A 19,456-nucleotide genomic window follows, 5' to 3' on the forward strand; every position below is an offset into this window, starting at 1 on the left:
TGTGTTTGTTTATGGAAGCTGGAGGCTTTTCCAACTGTTGCGTTATATCCATGCACCATGCAGTGGATGTTTACAGCGGTGTTTGTCGTAACTGCAATGTAGTCTCAAGTCTAAATCAGCTTCTGCAAATCTTCCGTGTTACTTTTGCACTTTTCATTTGCCGTGAACATGATTACTGAGCTCCCAAGAAATATTTGTTTTCATTACTGTTTTCATTTTTGTTAGTCATTTTAATCACTTTTGCACACAACATGCTAGCACCTGCTATTCACTTCCATTGTTTGTGCTCTGCTAAAGCAAATGGATTGCTTCCGGATCAGGAGAATTAGTGTGCTGTTTACAAAAGGCTTGTTTCTCACTTTCTAACTGTGGCAATATGGCAATAGATAAAATTTCACTTAGAAGTGGAATAACCCTTAAAAATGATTTATTAGATTTTCTTTTCAAAGTGGAAAAACAAAACTGTGAAAAACAAGACTTTTTATTTTAAACGTTGGATTATGGTTTAATTTAGCTTTTAAAAATTACAGAATGACAAAGTAAAATCACTGAAAAACACAAAAGACAACCTGTTTTAGCTTATTTTCCTACCTGTAGTAGTTCATTCCCTTATGCACGTCATCCTGAAGTGCTTGAGCTATGTATTTTATACATCCTAACATTTAATTTCTCCTACAAGGATGAGGAGGAGCTCAACGCAGACCTTGCAATGCAAATCATGAAGATTGCTATCATTGGTGATGGGCCTCCAACCATCATCGTTGAGGGATCCAAGATCCTGGAGAGGATTGATGTTGCCAGATCCTGTGCTTTGATGATGGGAGTAATCTACGCTCTGAACCTTACCTATCCCAAGCAGCTGAAATTTACCTTTGAGGTATTTCAAAAGCTATGCCTTGAGCTTGATGGACAAAAAGCCAGCTCTAAAGTAATGAATCTTTAGTTTGGTATTTTCTAGAGCAGACTTGATAGACCATTCGTGAGTGAGTTTCACAAAAACCTTATTCCTGCATTTCTGGCACTACTTCATTGTGTTTTACTAAATTTTAAAGCGCTGTTCTTAAGTCTTCTGAGTTAATGGTTTGCTGTGTCTTAAATGCTGTTATTTGCACATTTTTAAGGAATGCGTTTAATTTCTCCCGTGACCTGTGTTCTGAGGGTATTGGTGTGTTTTAAAGTTTGTGTAATGCCCTCTTTAGCTGGCCTTAATCTTGAGGGTGAAAAGTCAAATATGGAAGAGAATCAAGAATACTTTGTAAGAGTGCTGACAAAGTTGAATGAAAGAAGCTTTGCTCATTTTATGTTTAAATTAGTGCATTTAATGTATAGCAGCCTGTCATCTTTTGTTTTGATTCACTGTCACATGTTAAAGTAAAAAAAAGAGGATTCAAGTAGTAGGTTTTATTACAATTTTAATACACAGTTCCTTAAGTTTCAGCGGGCAATTTGTGTTCTAGGAAACTGAAGCCCACAAATCTTGCACTTCGCACGCACGTTAAAGAATTGTGATGTTTGTTATTGTAATTAAATGGGTCTAACTCATTTGAATACATCTGTCTGAATTTCTATTCTTTCTGAGCACCAGGTACGAGTCCGTTAGCTGATGTCCAGGTATTTGGCATCACATCTGCCGCATTCAAACAAATACACATCCATTTCTTTTTTCTGAAGGTCATGACACAAGCGCACACACAGCCCATGTTAAGGCTGACGTTCGTTTGGGGAAAAAAGTGATCGACAAGTTTCTAAGGTCTTAGAACCTTGACTTCTTTGTGGGCAGGCACCACCATGCATGAGCCTGCCTACGCGGTAGTCATGGTTATAAGACACAGCCAAATGATCAAGGTTGTATTTTGGAGCGAATTAGCCTGCTGGGAAACAGGTAAATACCCTTATAGAATCTCCTGTGGGACCAAAAAATTACTACACTGTAACCAAAATATCATATTTGACCAACATAAATACTATTTATGCCGACAGTTAAGTTCATTTTAATTATAAATGTGTTTTATTTTGATCAAAAAGTTACTTCACCATACATAAATATAATCTTGGATCAACTTAAATTCCTGTGTATTTGTTGACAATTATTAAGTTCATGTTACTCAGAATGTGTTTTTTTTTTTGTGGCCAAAAAGTAACTTCACTATACATAAAATTCACGTTGGATCAACTTAAATTTTTGTGTTCTAGTCGAAAATTATTAAGTTAATTTTACTTAAGAATGTTTTTAATTGTGGCCAAAAAAGCTACTTCACCATACTCAAAAATATTGCTTTGAATTAATGTTATTCTGCCAGAAGTTGGCTTAACTCAAAAATTCTAGTGGAAAACGTTAACATGTTTTTTTTATTTGAACCAATGTTTTACTTATTAGAGTGTACAAGCTCTGACTCCTCAATAGCTTTGGTTAGAGTTGAATCTAAAGTTAAATATATAGGGCTGATAATATCTAAAAAACCTAATTAGCAGAGAAGACACTAATATTTCTAACTGTATCACGGAGACGAAGAAATCACTTAGCCACTGGTTAACCAGAGACCTCGCTATTTTTGGCATCCTATCTAAAGCTGAAGGCATCTCCAAATTGATTTATCCTTGTCACTCTCTATATATCTCCTCTAAAAGCATTAATAAGGCTGACACAGTTATTTTCAAATTTTTGTGGAGGAATAAAACCCATTACATTGAAAGATCTCAGCTTGTGAAGGAATACAATAAAGGTGGTATCAAAACTCCAGAATTTATAAAATCCCGATCAGACTTTCCAAAACAGACTTTGCATTTTGCAAAATGAGATTTACCCACAACTTCTCCCCATAATTCAACCTTATGGAATAATAGGGTAATAACACTTAATCAAAAATCAATTTTCAAGAGCGACTGGTTTAAACAAAAAGATTATATTCATAACAGATTTGTTGGATTATAACTGTGTCATTCTAAGTTACACAGACCTTTCAGAAAAATATTGTCTAAACTGTTCTCAAAGAGAATATAACAAATTTTGTGAACTGGTCCCACTGCCTCTGCTTCATTTGATTAAAATTTTTATGATATACAATAATTTCTCATCAGTGCTCCCAAATTTATTGCTAGGGCAATGTCAGCTGTTTGATAAAAATGCAATAATACATTTATTAGTAGTTTCTTCAAAGACAAAATATTTAATAGTTACAACAGAATGGTTACATTGCATAGTTCTAATTTAGTTATTTCATATACACTGGATAAAGCATACTAAAAATTTATGAAATAGCCTATTCTACCTAAAGTAAAAAAAAAAAAAAAAAAAAAACACTTTAAAGTAATAAACAAAATTAATCCTGTGGCAGAATTTCTAAAAAAGAGATTTGGCTTTAAGGTGGATCAGTGTTCTTTTTGTACTGATGAAAATGAAACCCTAGAACATCTTTTTTTTTCTATGCCCTATCACACAGTGCATTTGGTGTGACTTAAAAAATTGGATTTCCCTAAATATTAATGATGTGCAACTATTTGAATTACATCACAATTTTTTTTATATGGATCATCTAGCATTGGGTGTCTCAGACATTATTAACATCTTTATACTCTTGAGTAAATATCATGTCCATTGTGCTAAATGGAGGAACGCTAAGGCTTCTCTCCCTGGTTTTATTAATAATTTTAAGATATTTTTTTCTTTGTTAAAAAAGACAAAAAGCACATATGCCCAAAAAAATTAACCAGGATAATGCCCGTCTTCTGCTATTCTAAATTTTGACTTGTGCTGAGGCTAATATATTGTTAAGTAATGCAGCTGCTTCACTTAGGCTACTAGCAGGTTGCTGAGTAGACATCTGTGTGGTGGTTTGTTTGAAATCTACCACTTTTTCCTTCAGTTTCCTTGTCAGGAAACAACTTCCTGTTCAACTGAAACACCTTCCTGTTTAACTGAAACGCCTTCCTGTTACACTGAAATGCGTTGGTTTTTCAGTAGTGTGTGTGAGAGCTAAAATTTCAGTAGTGTGTGTGAGAGCGTTTCAGTAGTGTGTGTGAGAGCGTTTCAGTAGTGTGTGAGAGCGTTTCAGTAGTGTGTGAGAGAGCGTTTCAGTAGTATGTGAGAGCGTTTCAGTAGTGTGTGAGAGCGTTTCAGTAGTGTGTGAGAGAGCGTTTCAGTAGTGTGTGTGAGAGCGTTTCAGTAGTGTGTGAGAGAGCGTTTCAGTAGTATGTGAGAGCGTTTCAGTAGTGTGTGAGAGAGCGTTTCAGTAGTGTGTGAGAGCGTTTCAGTAGTGTGTGAGAGAGCGTTTCAGTAGTATGTGAGAGCGTTTCAGTAGTGTGTGAGAGAGCGTTTCAGTAGTATGTGAGAGCGTTTCAGTAGTGTGTGAGAGAGCGTTTCAGTAGTGTGTGAGAGAGCGTTTCAGTAGTGTGTGTGAGAGCGTTTCAGTAGTGTGTTTGAGAGCGCGTTTCAGTAGTATGTGAGAGCGTTTCAGTAGTGTGTGTGAGAGCGTTTCAGTAGTGTGTTTGAGAGCGCGTTTCAGTAGTATGTGAGAGCGTTTCAGTAGTGTGTGTGAGAGCGTTTCAGTAGTGTGTGAGAGCGTTTCAGTAGTGTGTGAGAGAGCGTTTCAGTAGTGTGTGAGAGCGTTTCAGTAGTGTGTGTGAGAGCGTTTCAGTAGTGTGTGAGAGAGCGTTTCAGTAGTGTGTGTGAGAGCGTTTCAGTAGTGTGTGTGAGAGCGTTTCAGTAGTGTGTGTGAGAGCATTTCAGTAGTGTGTTTGAGAGCGTTTCAGTAGTGTGTTTGAGAGCGTTTCAGTAGTGTGTTTGAGAGCGTTTCAGTAGTGTGTGAGAGAGCGTTTCAGTAGTATGTGAGAGCGTTTCAGTAGTGTGTTTGAGAGCGTTTCAGTAGTGTGTTTGAGAGCGTTTCAGTAGTGTGTGAGAGAGCGTTTCAGTAGTATGTGAGAGCGTTTCAGTAGTGTGTTTGAGAGCGTTTCAGTAGTGTGTGAGAGAGCGTTTCAGTAGTATGTGAGAGCGTTTCAGTAGTGTGTTTGAGAGCGTTTCAGTAGTGTGTGTGAGAGCGTTTCAGTAGTGTGATTGAGAGCGTTTCAGTAGTGTGTGAGAGAGCGTTTCAGTAGTATGTGAGAGCGTTTCAGTAGTGTGTGAGAGAGCGTTTCAGTAGTGTGTGTGAGAGCGTTTCAGTAGTGTGTGTGAGAGCATTTCAGTAGTGTGTGAGAGCGTTTCAGTAGTGTGTTTGAGAGCGTTTCAGTAGTGTGTTTGAGAGCGTTTCAGTAGTGTGTTTGAGAGCGTTTCAGTAGTGTGTGAGAGAGCGTTTCAGTAGTATGTGAGAGCGTTTCAGTAGTGTGTGTGAGAGCATTTCAGTAGTATGTGAGAGCGTTTCAGTAGTGTGTTTGAGAGCGTTTCAGTAGTGTGTGAGAGAGCGTTTCAGTAGTATGTGAGAGCGTTTCAGTAGTGTGTTTGAGAGCGTTTCAGTAGTGTGTGAGAGAGCGTTTCAGTAGTATGTGAGAGCGTTTCAGTAGTGTGTTTGAGAGCGTTTCAGTAGTGTGTGTGAGAGCGTTTCAGTAGTGTGTTTGAGAGCGTTTCAGTAGTGTGTGAGAGAGCGTTTCAGTAGTATGTGAGAGCGTTTCAGTAGTGTGTGTGAGAGCGTTTCAGTAGTGTGTGTGAGAGCGTTTCAGTAGTGTGTGTGAGAGCGTTTCAGTAGTGTGTGTGAGAGCATTTCAGTAGTGTGTGAGAGCGTTTCAGTAGTGTGTTTGAGAGCGTTTCAGTAGTGTGTTTGAGAGCGTTTCAGTAGTGTGTTTGAGAGCGTTTCAGTAGTGTGTGAGAGAGCGTTTCAGTAGTATGTGAGAGCGTTTCAGTAGTGTGTGTGAGAGCGTTTCAGTAGTGTGTTTGAGAGCGTTTCAGTAGTGTGTGAGAGAGCGTTTCAGTAGTATGTGAGAGCGTTTCAGTAGTGTGTGTGAGAGCGTTTCAGTAGTGTGTTTGAGAGCGTTTCAGTAGTGTGTGAGAGAGCGTTTCAGTAGTATGTGAGAGCGTTTCAGTAGTGTGTGTGAGAGCGTTTCAGTAGTGTGTTTGAGAGCGTTTCAGTAGTGTGTTTGAGAGCGTTTCAGTAGTGTGTGTGAGAGCGTTTCAGTAGTGTGTGTGAGAGCGTTTCAGTAATAATGTCCCTTACGGCACCTCATAGTTTATCATGCACCTCTTTCCTACTGAATTCTCATAGTCAAACCAGTACTTTTGGTTTGGGAACAAGTAGTCCTGTAAGATAAAAGTGCCAGTGAAAAAGATGTTTATATTTATATTTTGTGCATGAAACAAAGGCAGACACAATCATTTTAATATTATATACTATATTAGAATATACAGTTCTTCACAGTTTGCATGCCAGCTAAATACAGTGCAAATCTACTGATGTAAATTTAAAAACAGTATCTGTAAAGTGATTATTGGGCTTTGTTAAAATGGCACCAAACAAATAGCTAAGGATTTCACAAACACTGGCAAAACAGTTTTTGTTGTTTCTGTCATTTACAGTGATGTTCAGACTAACAGGACAAACTGAGAGCAGCATCGCTCTGCAGTGGAATAAGATCAGCAACAATGTCGGCTTTATTCTCCAGTTTAATGGTACAGAGACAAACATCAGTGCACCAGCTGGAAATGGACCAGTAATTCAAACAGTCTCATCTCTCACTGCTGGAACTCAATACACATTCACTCTCTACTCTGTGTTTGAGAACATCAGAAGCAGTGGAGTCAGCATTACTGCAGTCACTGGTATGATACTACATTTCTTGCTCACTGTATCCCCCCATTATAATATCTGCTTATATATGTGTGTGTTTATATATATATATATATATATATATATATATATATATATATATATATATATATATATATATATATATATATATATATATATATATGAAACAGTAGACAGTATGTGCAAATATTTACCTGAGATTACATCGATCAATGTCAAGAAGTGTACTCTTTTTTACCAGCAGTGATGATCACACTTAATGGCAAAAGGGTTTGTGTTATAATACTAGTGGCTCTGGTTTAATAGACAGTGCAGATGAAATGCATCTACCAAACGTCTTATCAATAAAACAATAAAAACAACAGAAAGAAAATAGAAATTAAGATGAAAAAAGTTATTTTACATTATTATGTTTATGTCCATATCCAAACAACTTCTGAATTTTTTTATTTTTTCCTGACAAGAACAAATCCAACAATATACTATGTTTTTCTAGAGGTGTTCTGTCTTTGTACATTGCCATACCGAATGAAATTGTGTGTGGTATAGCTTTATAACTTGCCAGGAGTTATATATGTTCAGATCAACCAGTTATAGAGTGTTAATATGAAGTGTTTCTTCAGAGTAAGACGTGCAGCTCAGACTGCTTTCTAATCCTCATCTGTAATTTTATTTTCCCAACTCATTGTTACATGTATTTATTTTATAAGGCTATATAAAGATGATAAAAAAATTCTATAGGTGTTTGTGGGAGCTTAAATTATTGAATTGAAGTAGTGAATTGTGTTATCTTAGTTGTCTTCTGAGGTGGGGATATTTAAATAAATAGTTTGTTTTCAGTTCTCATTTTTTCAAAGGACATGATGATAAGAGTGTGGATTTTTGAATCTTTTAAAACCTTTAAGAAGCCAAATCTTAAAATGTACCATCTGCTGAGTTAAGCTGCAGCTTGGAAATTTTTGAAAACGATAAAGTAATGTAACAACTTTATCTTTAAATAGTTGATTTAATTTAAAAGACTGATAATAGGACATTTTTCTTAGTCATGGGGTCAGCAACAATTTTGGTCTTAAATATACTTATTTTTCACTGACTGAACTTGCTATGAATAATTTTCTTTCTCAGCTCCTCTAAACACAGACAGCTTCATGTCAATTGCACAAACTGAGAGCAGCATCACTCTGCAGTGGAATAAAGTCAACAGCAATGTCAGCTTTGTTCTCCAGTTTAATGGTACAGAGACAAACATCAATGCACCAGCTGGAAATGGGCCAGTGAATCACACAGTCTCATCTCTCACTGCTGGAACTCAATACACATTCACCCTTTACTCTGTGTTTGAGAACGTCAGAAGCAGTAGAGTCAGCATTACTGCAGTCACTGGTGAGTTATTATATTCACACAATTTAATTATTTATTTCACAAAAAACTAAGATAAAATACAAAAAAGGCTTTTAGAAGCACCTTTAGCAGCAATAACTAATAATTTTATCTATAATGGCAAATAATTTTGTTTTGGGTTTTTCTTTTTAAACTTAAATTTAAGCAGTGTTTCAATTTAAGATGCCAGGAACCTGAACTGAATATGCCTTTTTTTCTTTAAATGTAGTTTGTTATCTGAATTAAACATTGCATTACTGAGAGGGTGCTGGTGCTGAACGTAACACTGATCATAGTGCCATCTAGTGGGAACACAAAATTAAACATTTAACGCTTCCCTACACAGATCCAATCAGGTTGACCAGAGCCATCTAAAATTTGATCAGGAAAGCCTTAAGAAGATGGTGTAACTGTATTGTGAGTTTTTATGAAAAGGCATGACTCTGTCAACATGGTGAAGTTTTGAGTGCCCCCATAAAGAAGGAAATTCCTGTAAAGTATGGGTATTATAGGCTACAAACTGTCTGAAAACAGTCCCAACATGACCACATCTTTAAGCCAATAGTAAGGGATACTTAGAGCACCAAATAGTGGGAACAGGAAATGTCATGTTTTGTACTTTGACATACTCTTCCTCACAGGCTGAGCAAATCCACGTGAAAAGTGGTCTGAATAAACTTTAGACCATAATGATTCTGTCGTGTGAAAACTGTGAGGCTTCATTTCACAGTGAGTCAGGATAGTGAGGACATTTTCCATGATCAGGAAATTGCTGAGGGGCTTGGAAAGCTTAAAAAATCTTGAAAATTACACTCACCTCAGTCATGATGAAAACTTATGAAGCTCATGTGGAAATTTATCAAGACAATTTGTAATCACTCATCTTCCTGCTTTCCTGGGTGTGCGGTTGGTTTTCTGTTCATTACATGATAACCACTTTCCCGTGCTGTCAGTCTCAATACTGACATCAAGTCCAATCATCTTCTAGCCCACCTTCTCTGATCCAATCAGCGTCTGCTTTGTGTGGTTTAAATCTGTGCTCACCACCATGCACCCCTTTAGACTCTCTTTCATGCAACCCACCTCCTCCCCATCTTCACCTCAGACACCTCAGCCAGAGCTCTATTCAAATCTCAGTCTTCATCTTCACCACCACCAGTGCCTGGAGGGGGATCTTGTCCTAAATCCTGTCATCACCGGGATTCTGTTCTACCATGATTGGTCATCAGAGCATAATAGGCAAATACATTGATTTCTCTATCTCAATAAATCAAGTTTAGTTCTTCAAATTGATCTTTACTAATTAAAATACTTCATAGTTTTTGTTCATGCATGTGGCAAAATTCCTCTTTAGTCCCAACTGCAGTATTTAAATGAAGCAACCCAAGTGATACGTTTCATCCACATGTATGAAAATTGGTCGTCCACCCAAACCAATCCGAAGGTTCATTGTTCAAGTCCTGCTAAAGGGACGCAAGCTAAAGGGTTCTTGGGCAAGAACACTTCAGCATGTGTCCAATGCATCCACCAGGGTGTGATTGTTTATGTGATAGTTAGCAAAGTAACTCAAGCATAGAATACAGTGCTGTATCAATAAAGATGATTTGGCTTGTAATACAAAGTGCTTGTTTGTCCTGCAGGTGTTGACTGCATAAATTCCCAGTGCTTTGACCCCTGTCAGAACTATACTGCTCTGAATAATGATTGGCGGTCAACAAATAATACAAACATTCAGGACCTACACTGTGATCGTAATATTGACTGGCAAGGCTGGTATCGCCTGTTTCTCGGGCAATCCAGTGCTCGTATTCCAGAGAGGTGCATAGACTCAAACAGGTGTGGGACCCATGCACCTTTGTGGATAACACAACCTCATCCCACACAGGCTGGTGAAATTGTGAATCGCACTGTGTGCAATACTTGGCTTGGCAGTTGCTGCTATTTTAACTCACACACGATCAAAGTCAAACTCTGCTATGGAAACTACTATGTCTACAAACTTGAAAAGCCAGTCACGTGCTATCTTGCATACTGTGCAGGTATTGTTATACTTTAAGTATTACTAAAATATATCAAATTCATATTTATTGAGGTTTCCTTAAATTCACATGTTCAAAAGAATGGCTCCACCATGAATGCAGTAATTGTATTTATTTTTGACTTTAAATAGAGGCGAATGGAACAGACCCTGAAGTTCCTTCAACCACAATGTCTCCAGGTATTCACCTGATTGACTCTTGATAAAAATAGTAAGACTTCAAAAACATCACATTCTACCTTATTTGACATGATTGCTTTATTTTTCTCATTTTTTCGTTTAGCTCCTTCAAATGCACAAAACCTCATATCATCAGGACAAAATGAAACCAGCATCACCCTGCAGTGGAATAAAGTCAACAACAATGTCAGCTTTGTTCTCCAGTTTAATGGTACAGAGACAAGCATCAGTGCACCAGCTGGAAATGGACCAGTAAATCACACAGTCTCATCTCTCACTGCTGGAACTCAATACACATTCACTCTCTACTCTGTGTTTGAGAACGTCAGAAGCAGTGGAGTCAGCATTACTGCAGTCACTGGTAATTTAGTCAATTTATTAAAACTCCATTATAATGGTTCACATATCATTGATTAAGATAAAAAAAAACAAATTTCAGTGTTGTTAACTAGTGAGAAATCAATTTCTACAAATTTTTGAACTTACCTTGTTTTTCTCATTCTTTCATTTAGCTCCTTCAAATGCAGATAACGTCATATCATCAGGACAAAATGAAACCAGCATCACTCTGCAGTGGAATAAAGTCAACAACAATGTCAGCTTTGTTCTCCAGTTTAATGGTACAGAGACAAGCATCAGTGCACCAGCTGGAAATGGACCAGTGAATCACACAGTCTCATCTCTCACTGCTGGAATTCAATACACATTCACTCTCTACTCTGTGTTTGAGAACGTCAGAAGCAGTGGAGTCAGCATCACTGCAGTCACTGGTAAGTTAATGAAATTATTTAAACTGCAATACAATGTTATCACATATTTTTAATTAAAATCAACAATGAAATTATTAAGTGTTATAAAGTAGCGAGAACTCAATTGTAAACACATTTTGAACTTAACTTGTTTTTCTCATTCTTTTGTTTAGCTCCTTCAAATGCACAAAACCTCATATCATCAGGACAAAATGAAACCAGCATCACTCTGCAGTGGAATAAAGTCAACAACAATGTCAGCTTTGTTCTCCAGTTTAATGGTACAGAGACAAGCATCAGTGCACCAGCTGGAAATGGACCAGTAAATCACACAGTCTCATCTCTCACTGCTGGAACTCAATACACATTCACTCTCTACTCTGTGTTTGAGAACGTCAGAAGCAGTGGAGTCAGCATTACTGCAGTCACTGGTAAGTTAATCAATTGATTTAAACTGCAATACAATGTTTTCACAAACTACTGATAATAATTCAAGAGTATAATTTTCTATTGTTTTTAACTAGTGAGAAATATATTTTGAAGAATTTTTGAAACTTACTTTATTTTCTCATTTTTCCATTTAGCTCCTTCAAATGCACAAAACCTCATATCATCAGGACAAAATGAAACCAGCATCACTCTGCAGTGGAATAAAGTCAACAACAATGTCAGCTTTGTTCTCCAGTTTAATGGTACAGAGACAAACATCAGTGCACCAGCTGGAAATGGACCAATGAATCACACAGTCTCATCTCTCACTGCTGGAACTCAATACACATTCACTCTCTACTCTGTGTTTGAGAACGTCAGAAGCAGTGGAGTCAGCATTACTGCAGTCACTGGTAAGTTAATCAATTGATTTAAACTACAATACAGTGTTTTCAAAAAATACTGATAATAATTCAACAGTATAATTTTCTATTGTTTTTAACTAGTGAGAAATCAATGTTGAAGAATTTTTGAAACTTACTTTATTTTCTCATTTTTCCATTTAGCTCCTTCAAATGCACAAAACCTCATATCATCAGGACAAAATGAAACCAGCATCACTCTGCAGTGGAATAAAGTCAACAACAATGTCAGCTTTGTTCTCCAGTTTAATGGTACAGACACAAGCATCAGTGCACCAGCTGGAAATGGACCAGTGAATCAAACAGTCTCATCTCTCACTGCTGGAACTCAATACACATTCACTCTCTACTCTGTGTTTGAGAACGTCAGAAGCTCTGGAGTCAACATTACTGCAGTCACTGGTAATTTAGTCAATTTATTAAAACTCCATTACAATGGTTCACATATCATTGATTAAGATAAAAAAAAACAAATTTCAGTGTTGCTAACTAGTGAGAAATCAATTTCTACAAATTTTTGAACTTACCTTGTTTTTCTCATTCTTTCATTTAGCTCCTTCAAATGCAGATAACATCATATCATCAGGACAAAATGAAACCAGCATCACTCTGCAGTGGAATAAAGTCAACAACAATGTCAGCTTTGTTCTCCAGTTTAATGGTACAGAGACAAGCATCAGTGCACCAGCTGGAAATGGACCAGTAAATCACACAGTCTCATCTCTCACTGCTGGAACTCAATACACATTCACTCTCTACTCTGTGTTTGAGAACGTCAGAAGCAGTGGAGTCAGCATTACTGCAGTCACTGGTAAGTTAATCAATTGATTTAAACTACAATACAGTGTTTTCAAAAAATACTGATAATAATTCAACAGTATAATTTTCTATTGTTTTTAACTAGTGAGAAATCAATTTTGAAGATTTTTTGAAACTTACTTTATTTTCTCATTTTTCCATTTAGCTCCTTCAAATGCACAAAACCTCATATCATCAGGACAAAATGAAACCAGCATCACTCTGCAGTGGAATAAAGTCAACAACAATGTCAGCTTTGTTCTCCAGTTTAATGGTACAGAGACAAGCATCAGTGCACCAGCTGGAAATGGACCAGAAAATCACACAGTCTCATCTCTCACTGCTGGAACTCAATACACATTCACTCTCTACTCTGTGTTTGAGAACGTCAGAAGCAGTGGAGTCAGCATTACTGCAGTCACTGGTGAGTTAATCAATTAATTTAAACTGCAATACAATGTTTTCACAAACTACTGATAATAATTCAACAGTTTAGTTTTTTTCACTGTTTTAAACTAGTGAGAAATCAATGTTGAAGAATTTTTGAAACTTACTTTATTTTCTCATTTTTCCATTTAGCTCCTTCAAATGCACAAAACCTCATATCATCAGGACAAAATGAAACCAGCATCACTCTGCAGTGGAATAAAGTCAACAACAATGTCAGCTTTGTTCTCCAGTTTAATGGTACAGACACAAGCATCAGTGCACCAGCTGGAAATGGACCAGTGAATCAAACAGTCTCATCTCTCACTGCTGGAACTCAATACACATTCACTCTCTACTCTGTGTTTGAGAACGTCAGAAGCTCTGGAGTCAACATTACTGCAGTCACTGGTAATTTAGTCAATTTATTAAAACTCCATTACAATGGTTCACATATCATTGATTAAGATTAAAAAAAAACAAATTTCAGTGTTGCTAAGTAGCGAGAGATCAATTTCTACAAATTTTTGAACTTACCTTGTTTTTCTCATTTTTTCATTTAGCCCCTTCAAATGCACAAAACCTCATATCATCAGGACAAAATGAAACCAGCATCACTCTGCAGTGGAATAAAGTCAACAACAATGTCAGCTTTGTTCTCCAGTTTAATGGTACAGACACAAGCATCAGTACACCAGCTGGAAATGGACCAGAAAATCACACAGTCTCATCTCTCACTGCTGGAACTCAATACACATTCACTCTCTACTCTGTGTTTGAGAACGTCAGAAGCAGTGGAGTCAGCATTACTGCAGTCACTTGTGAGTTAATCAATTAATTTAAACTGCAATACAATGTTTTCACAAACTACTGATAATAATTCAACAGTTTAGTTTTTTTCACTGTTTTTAACTAGTGAGAAATCAATGTTGAAGAATTTTTGAAACTTACTTTATTTTCTCATTTTTCCATTTAGCTCCTTCAAATGCACAAAACCTCATATCATCAGGACAAAATGAAACCAGCATCACTCTGCAGTGGAATAAAGTCAACAACAATGTCAGCTTTGTTCTCCAGTTTAATGGTACAGAGACAAGCATCAGTGCACCAGCTGGAAATGGACCAGTAAATCACACAGTCTCATCTCTCACTGCTGGAACTCAATACACATTCACTCTCTACTCTGTGTTTGAGAACGTCAGAAGCAGTGGAGTCAGCATTACTGCAGTCACTGGTAAGTTAATCAATTGATTTAAACTACAATACAGTGTTTTCAAAAAATACTGATAATAATTCAACAGTATAATTTTCTATTGTTTTTAACTAGTGAGAAATCAATGTTGAAGAATTTTTGAAACTTACTTTATTTTCTCATTTTTCCATTTAGCTCCTTCAAATGCACAAAACCTCATATCATCAGGACAAAATGAAACCAGCATCACTCTGCAGTGGAATAAAGTCAACAACAATGTCAGCTTTGTTCTCCAGTTTAATGGTACAGACACAAGCATCAGTGCACCAGCTGGAAATGGACCAGTGAATCAAACAGTCTCATCTCTCACTGCTGGAACTCAATACACATTCACTCTCTACTCTGTGTTTGAGAACGTCAGAAGCTCTGGAGTCAACATTACTGCAGTCACTGGTAATTTAGTCAATTTATTAAAACTCCATTACAATGGTTCACATATCATTGATTAAGATAAAAAAAAAAACAAATTTCAGTGTTGCTAACTAGTGAGAAATCAATTTCTACAAATTTTTGAACTTACCTTGTTTTTCTCATTCTTTCATTTAGCTCCTTCAAATGCAGATAACGTCATATCATCAGGACAAAATGAAACCAGCATCACTCTGCAGTGGAATAAAGTCAACAACAATGTCAGCTTTGTTCTCCAGTTTAATGGTACAGAGACAAACATCAGTGCACCAGCTGGAAATGGACCAATGAATCACACAGTCTCATCTCTCACTGCTGGAACTCAATACACATTCACTCTCTACTCTGTGTTTGAGAACGTCAGAAGCAGTGGAGTCAGCATTACTGCAGTCACTGGTAAGTTAATCAATTGATTTAAACTACAATACAGTGTTTTCAAAAAATACTGATAATAATTCAACAGTATAATTTTCTATTGTTTTTAACTAGTGAGAAATCAATGTTGAAGAATTTTTGAAACTTACTTTATTTTCTCATTTTTCCATTTAGCTCCTTCAAATGCACAAAACCTCATATCATCAGGACAAAATGAAACCAGCATCACTCTGCAGTGGAATAAAGTCAACAACAATGTCAGCTTTGTTCTCCAGTTTAATGGTACAGAGACAAGCATCAGTGCACCAGCTGGAAATGGACCAGTGAATCAAACAGTCTCATCTCTCACTGCTGGAACTCAATACACATTCACTCTCTACTCTGTGTTTGAGAACGTCAGAAGCTCTGGAGTCAACATTACTGCAGTCACTGGTAATTTAGTCAATTTATTAAAACTCCATTACAATGGTTCACATATCATTGATTAAGATAAAAAAAAAACAAATTTCAGTGTTGCTAACTAGTGAGAAATCAATTTCTACAAATTTTTGAACTTACCTTGTTTTTCTCATTCTTTCATTTAGCTCCTTCAAATGCAGATAACATCATATCATCAGGACAAAATGAAACCAGCATCACTCTGCAGTGGAATAAAGTCAACAACAATGTCAGCTTTGTTCTCCAGTTTAATGGTACAGAGACAAGCATCAGTGCACCAGCTGGAAATGGACCAGTAAATCACACAGTCTCATCTCTCACTGCTGGAACTCAATACACATTCACTCTCTACTCTGTGTTTGAGAACGTCAGAAGCAGTGGAGTCAGCATTACTGCAGTCACTGGTAAGTTAATCAATTGATTTAAACTGCAATACAATGTTTTCACAAACTACTGATAATAATTCAAGAGTATAATTTTCTATTGTTTTTAACTAGTGAGAAATATATTTTGAAGAATTTTTGAAACTTACTTTATTTTCTCATTTTTCCATTTAGCTCCTTCAAATGCACAAAACCTCATATCAGCAGGACAAAATGAAACCAGCATCACTCTGCAGTGGAATAAAGTCAACAACAATGTCAGCTTTGTTCTCCAGTTTAATGGTACAGAGACAAACATCAGTGCACCTGCTGGAAATGGACCAGTGAATCACACAGTCTCATCTCTCACTGCTGGAACTCAATACACATTCACTCTCTACTCTGTGTTTGAGAACGTCAGAAGCAGTGGAGTCAGCATTACTGCAGTCACTGGTAAGTTAATCAATTGATTTAAACTACAATACAGTGTTTTCAAAAAATACTGATAATAATTCAACAGTATAATTTTCTATTGTTTTTAACTAGTGAGAAATCAATGTTGAAGAATTTTTGAAACTTACTTTATTTTCTCATTTTTCCATTTAGCTCCTTCAAATGCACAAAACCTCATATCATCAGGACAAAATGAAACCAGCATCACTCTGCAGTGGAATAAAGTCAACAACAATGTCAGCTTTGTTCTCCAGTTTAATGGTACAGAGACAGAAATCAGTGCACCAGCTGGAAATGGACCAGTGAATCAAACAGTCTCATCTCTCACTGCTGGAACTCAATACATATTCACTCTCTACTCTGTGTTTGAGAACGTCAGAAGCAGTGGAGTCAGCATTACTGCAGTCACTTGTGAGTTAATCAATTGATTTAAACTGCAATACAATGTTTTCACAAACTACTGATAATAATTCAACAGTAGAATTTTCTATTGTTTTTAACTAGTGAGAAATCAATTTTGAAGATTTTTTGAAACTTACTTTATTTTCTCATTTTTCCATTTAGCTCCTTCAAATGCACAAAACCTCATATCATCAGGACAAAATGAAACCAGCATCACTCTGCAGTGGAATAAAGTCAACAACAATGTCAGCTTTATTCTCCAGTTTAATGGTACAGAGACAAGCATCAGTGCACCAGCTGGAAATGGACCAGAAAATCACACAGTCTCATCTCTCACTGCTGGAACTCAATACACATTCACTCTCTACTCTGTGTTTGAGAACGTCAGAAGCAGTGGAGTCAGCATTACTGCAGTCACTGGTGAGTTAATCAATTAATTTAAACTGCAATACAATGTTTTCACAAACTACTGATAATAATTCAACAGTTTAGTTTTTTTCACTGTTTTTAACTAGTGAGAAATCAATGTTGAAGAATTTTTGAAACTTACTTTATTTTCTCATTTTTCCATTTAGCTCCTTCAAATGCACAAAACCTCATATCATCAGGACAAAATGAAACCAGCATCACTCTGCAGTGGAATAAAGTCAACAACAATGTCAGCTTTGTTCTCCAGTTTAATGGTACAGAGACAAGCATCAGTGCACCAGCTGGAAATGGACCAGTAAATCACACAGTCTCATCTCTCACTGCTGGAACTCAATACACATTCACTCTCTACTCTGTGTTTGAGAACGTCAGAAGCAGTGGAGTCAGCATTACTGCAGTCACTGGTAAGTTAATCAATTGATTTAAACTACAATACAATGTTTTCACAAACTACTGATAATAATTCAAGAGTATAATTTTCTATTGTTTTTAACTAGTGAGAAATATATTTTGAAGAATTTTTGAAACTTACTTTATTTTCTCATTTTTCCATTTAGCTCCTTCAAATGCACAAAACCTCATATCATCAGGACAAAATGAAACCAGCATCACTCTGCAGTGGAATAAAGTCAACAACAATGTCAGCTTTGTTCTCCAGTTTAATGGTACAGAGACAAACATCAGTGCACCAGCTGGAAATGGACCAATGAATCACACAGTCTCATCTCTCACTGCTGGAACTCAATACACATTCACTCTCTACTCTGTGTTTGAGAACGTCAGAAGCAGTGGAGTCAGCATTACTGCAGTCACTTGTGAGTTAATCAATTAATTTAAACTGCAATACAATGTTTTCACAAACTACTGATAATAATTCAACAGTTTAGTTTTTTTCACTGTTTTTAACTAGTGAGAAATCAATGTTGAAGAATTTTTGAAACTTACTTTATTTTCTCATTTTTCCATTTAGCTCCTTCAAATGCACAAAACCTCATATCATCAGGACAAAATGAAACCAGCATCACTCTGCAGTGGAATAAAGTCAACAACAATGTCAGCTTTGTTCTCCAGTTTAATGGTACAGACACAAGCATCAGTGCACCAGCTGGAAATGGACCAGTGAATCAAACAGTCTCATCTCTCACTGCTGGAACTCAATACACATTCACTCTCTACTCTGTGTTTGAGAACGTCAGAAGCTCTGGAGTCAACATTACTGCAGTCACTGGTAATTTAGTCAATTTATTAAAACTCCATTACAATGGTTCACATATCATTGATTAAGATAAAAAAAAACAAATTTCAGTGTTGCTAACTAGTGAGAAATCAATTTCTACAAATTTTTGAACTTACCTTGTTTTTCTCATTCTTTCATTTAGCTCCTTCAAATGCATATACGATCATATCATCAGGACAAAATGAAACCAGCATCACTCTGCAGTGGAATAAAGTCAACAACAATGTCAGCTTTGTTCTCCAGTTTAATGGTACAGAGACAAGCATCAGTGCACCAGCTGGAAATGGACCAGTAAATCACACAGTCTCATCTCTCACTGCTGGAACTCAATACACATTCACTCTCTACTCTGTGTTTGAGAACGTCAGAAGCAGTGGAGTCAGCATTACTGCAGTCACTGGTAAGTTAATCAATTGATTTAAACTGCAATACAATGTTTTCACAAACTACTGATAATAATTCAACAGTAGAATTTTCTATTGTTTTTAACTAGTGAGAAATCAATTTTGAAGATTTTTTGAAACTTACTTTATTTTCTCATTTTTCCATTTAGCTCCTTCAAATGCACAAAACCTCATATCATCAGGACAAAATGAAACCAGCATCACTCTGCAGTGGAATAAAGTCAACAACAATGTCAGCTTTGTTCTCCAGTTTAATGGTACAGAGACAAGCATCAGTGCACCAGCTGGAAATGGACCAGAAAATTACACAGTCTCATCTCTCACTGCTGGAACTCAATACACATTCACTCTCTACTCTGTGTTTGAGAACGTCAGAAGCAGTGGAGTCAGCATTACTGCAGTCACTTGTGAGTTAATCAATTAATTTAAACTGCAATACAATGTTTTCACAAACTACTGATAATAATTCAACAGTTTAGTTTTTTTCACTGTTTTTAACTAGTGAGAAATCAATGTTGAAGAATTTTTGAAACTTACTTTATT

The 19,456-nt window shown here is 36.5% G+C and overlaps 1 protein-coding gene and 1 pseudogene across 1 annotated transcript; both read left to right on the forward strand.

Annotated features, from left to right (window-relative positions):
* Positions 1-19,456, forward strand: part of LOC146715162 (macrophage mannose receptor 1-like) — a 76,025-nt pseudogene that overhangs the window by 7,202 nt on the left and 49,367 nt on the right.
* On the forward strand, positions 51-10,746 carry LOC146715163 (uncharacterized). Its single transcript, XM_085452666.1, has 5 exons — positions 51-98; positions 680-877; positions 9,466-9,643; positions 9,752-10,162; positions 10,439-10,746. Exons 1-5 carry the CDS (start codon positions 51-53, stop codon positions 10,744-10,746), a joined length of 1,143 nt encoding a protein of 380 aa, XP_085308792.1.

Source organism: Copadichromis virginalis, linkage group LG3 (assembly GCF_057382275.1).
Source record: "Copadichromis virginalis isolate Kocher_CV1m ecotype Utaka linkage group LG3, C_Virginalis_male_GT1.1, whole genome shotgun sequence".
Taxonomy (NCBI): Eukaryota; Metazoa; Chordata; class Actinopteri; order Cichliformes; family Cichlidae; genus Copadichromis; species Copadichromis virginalis.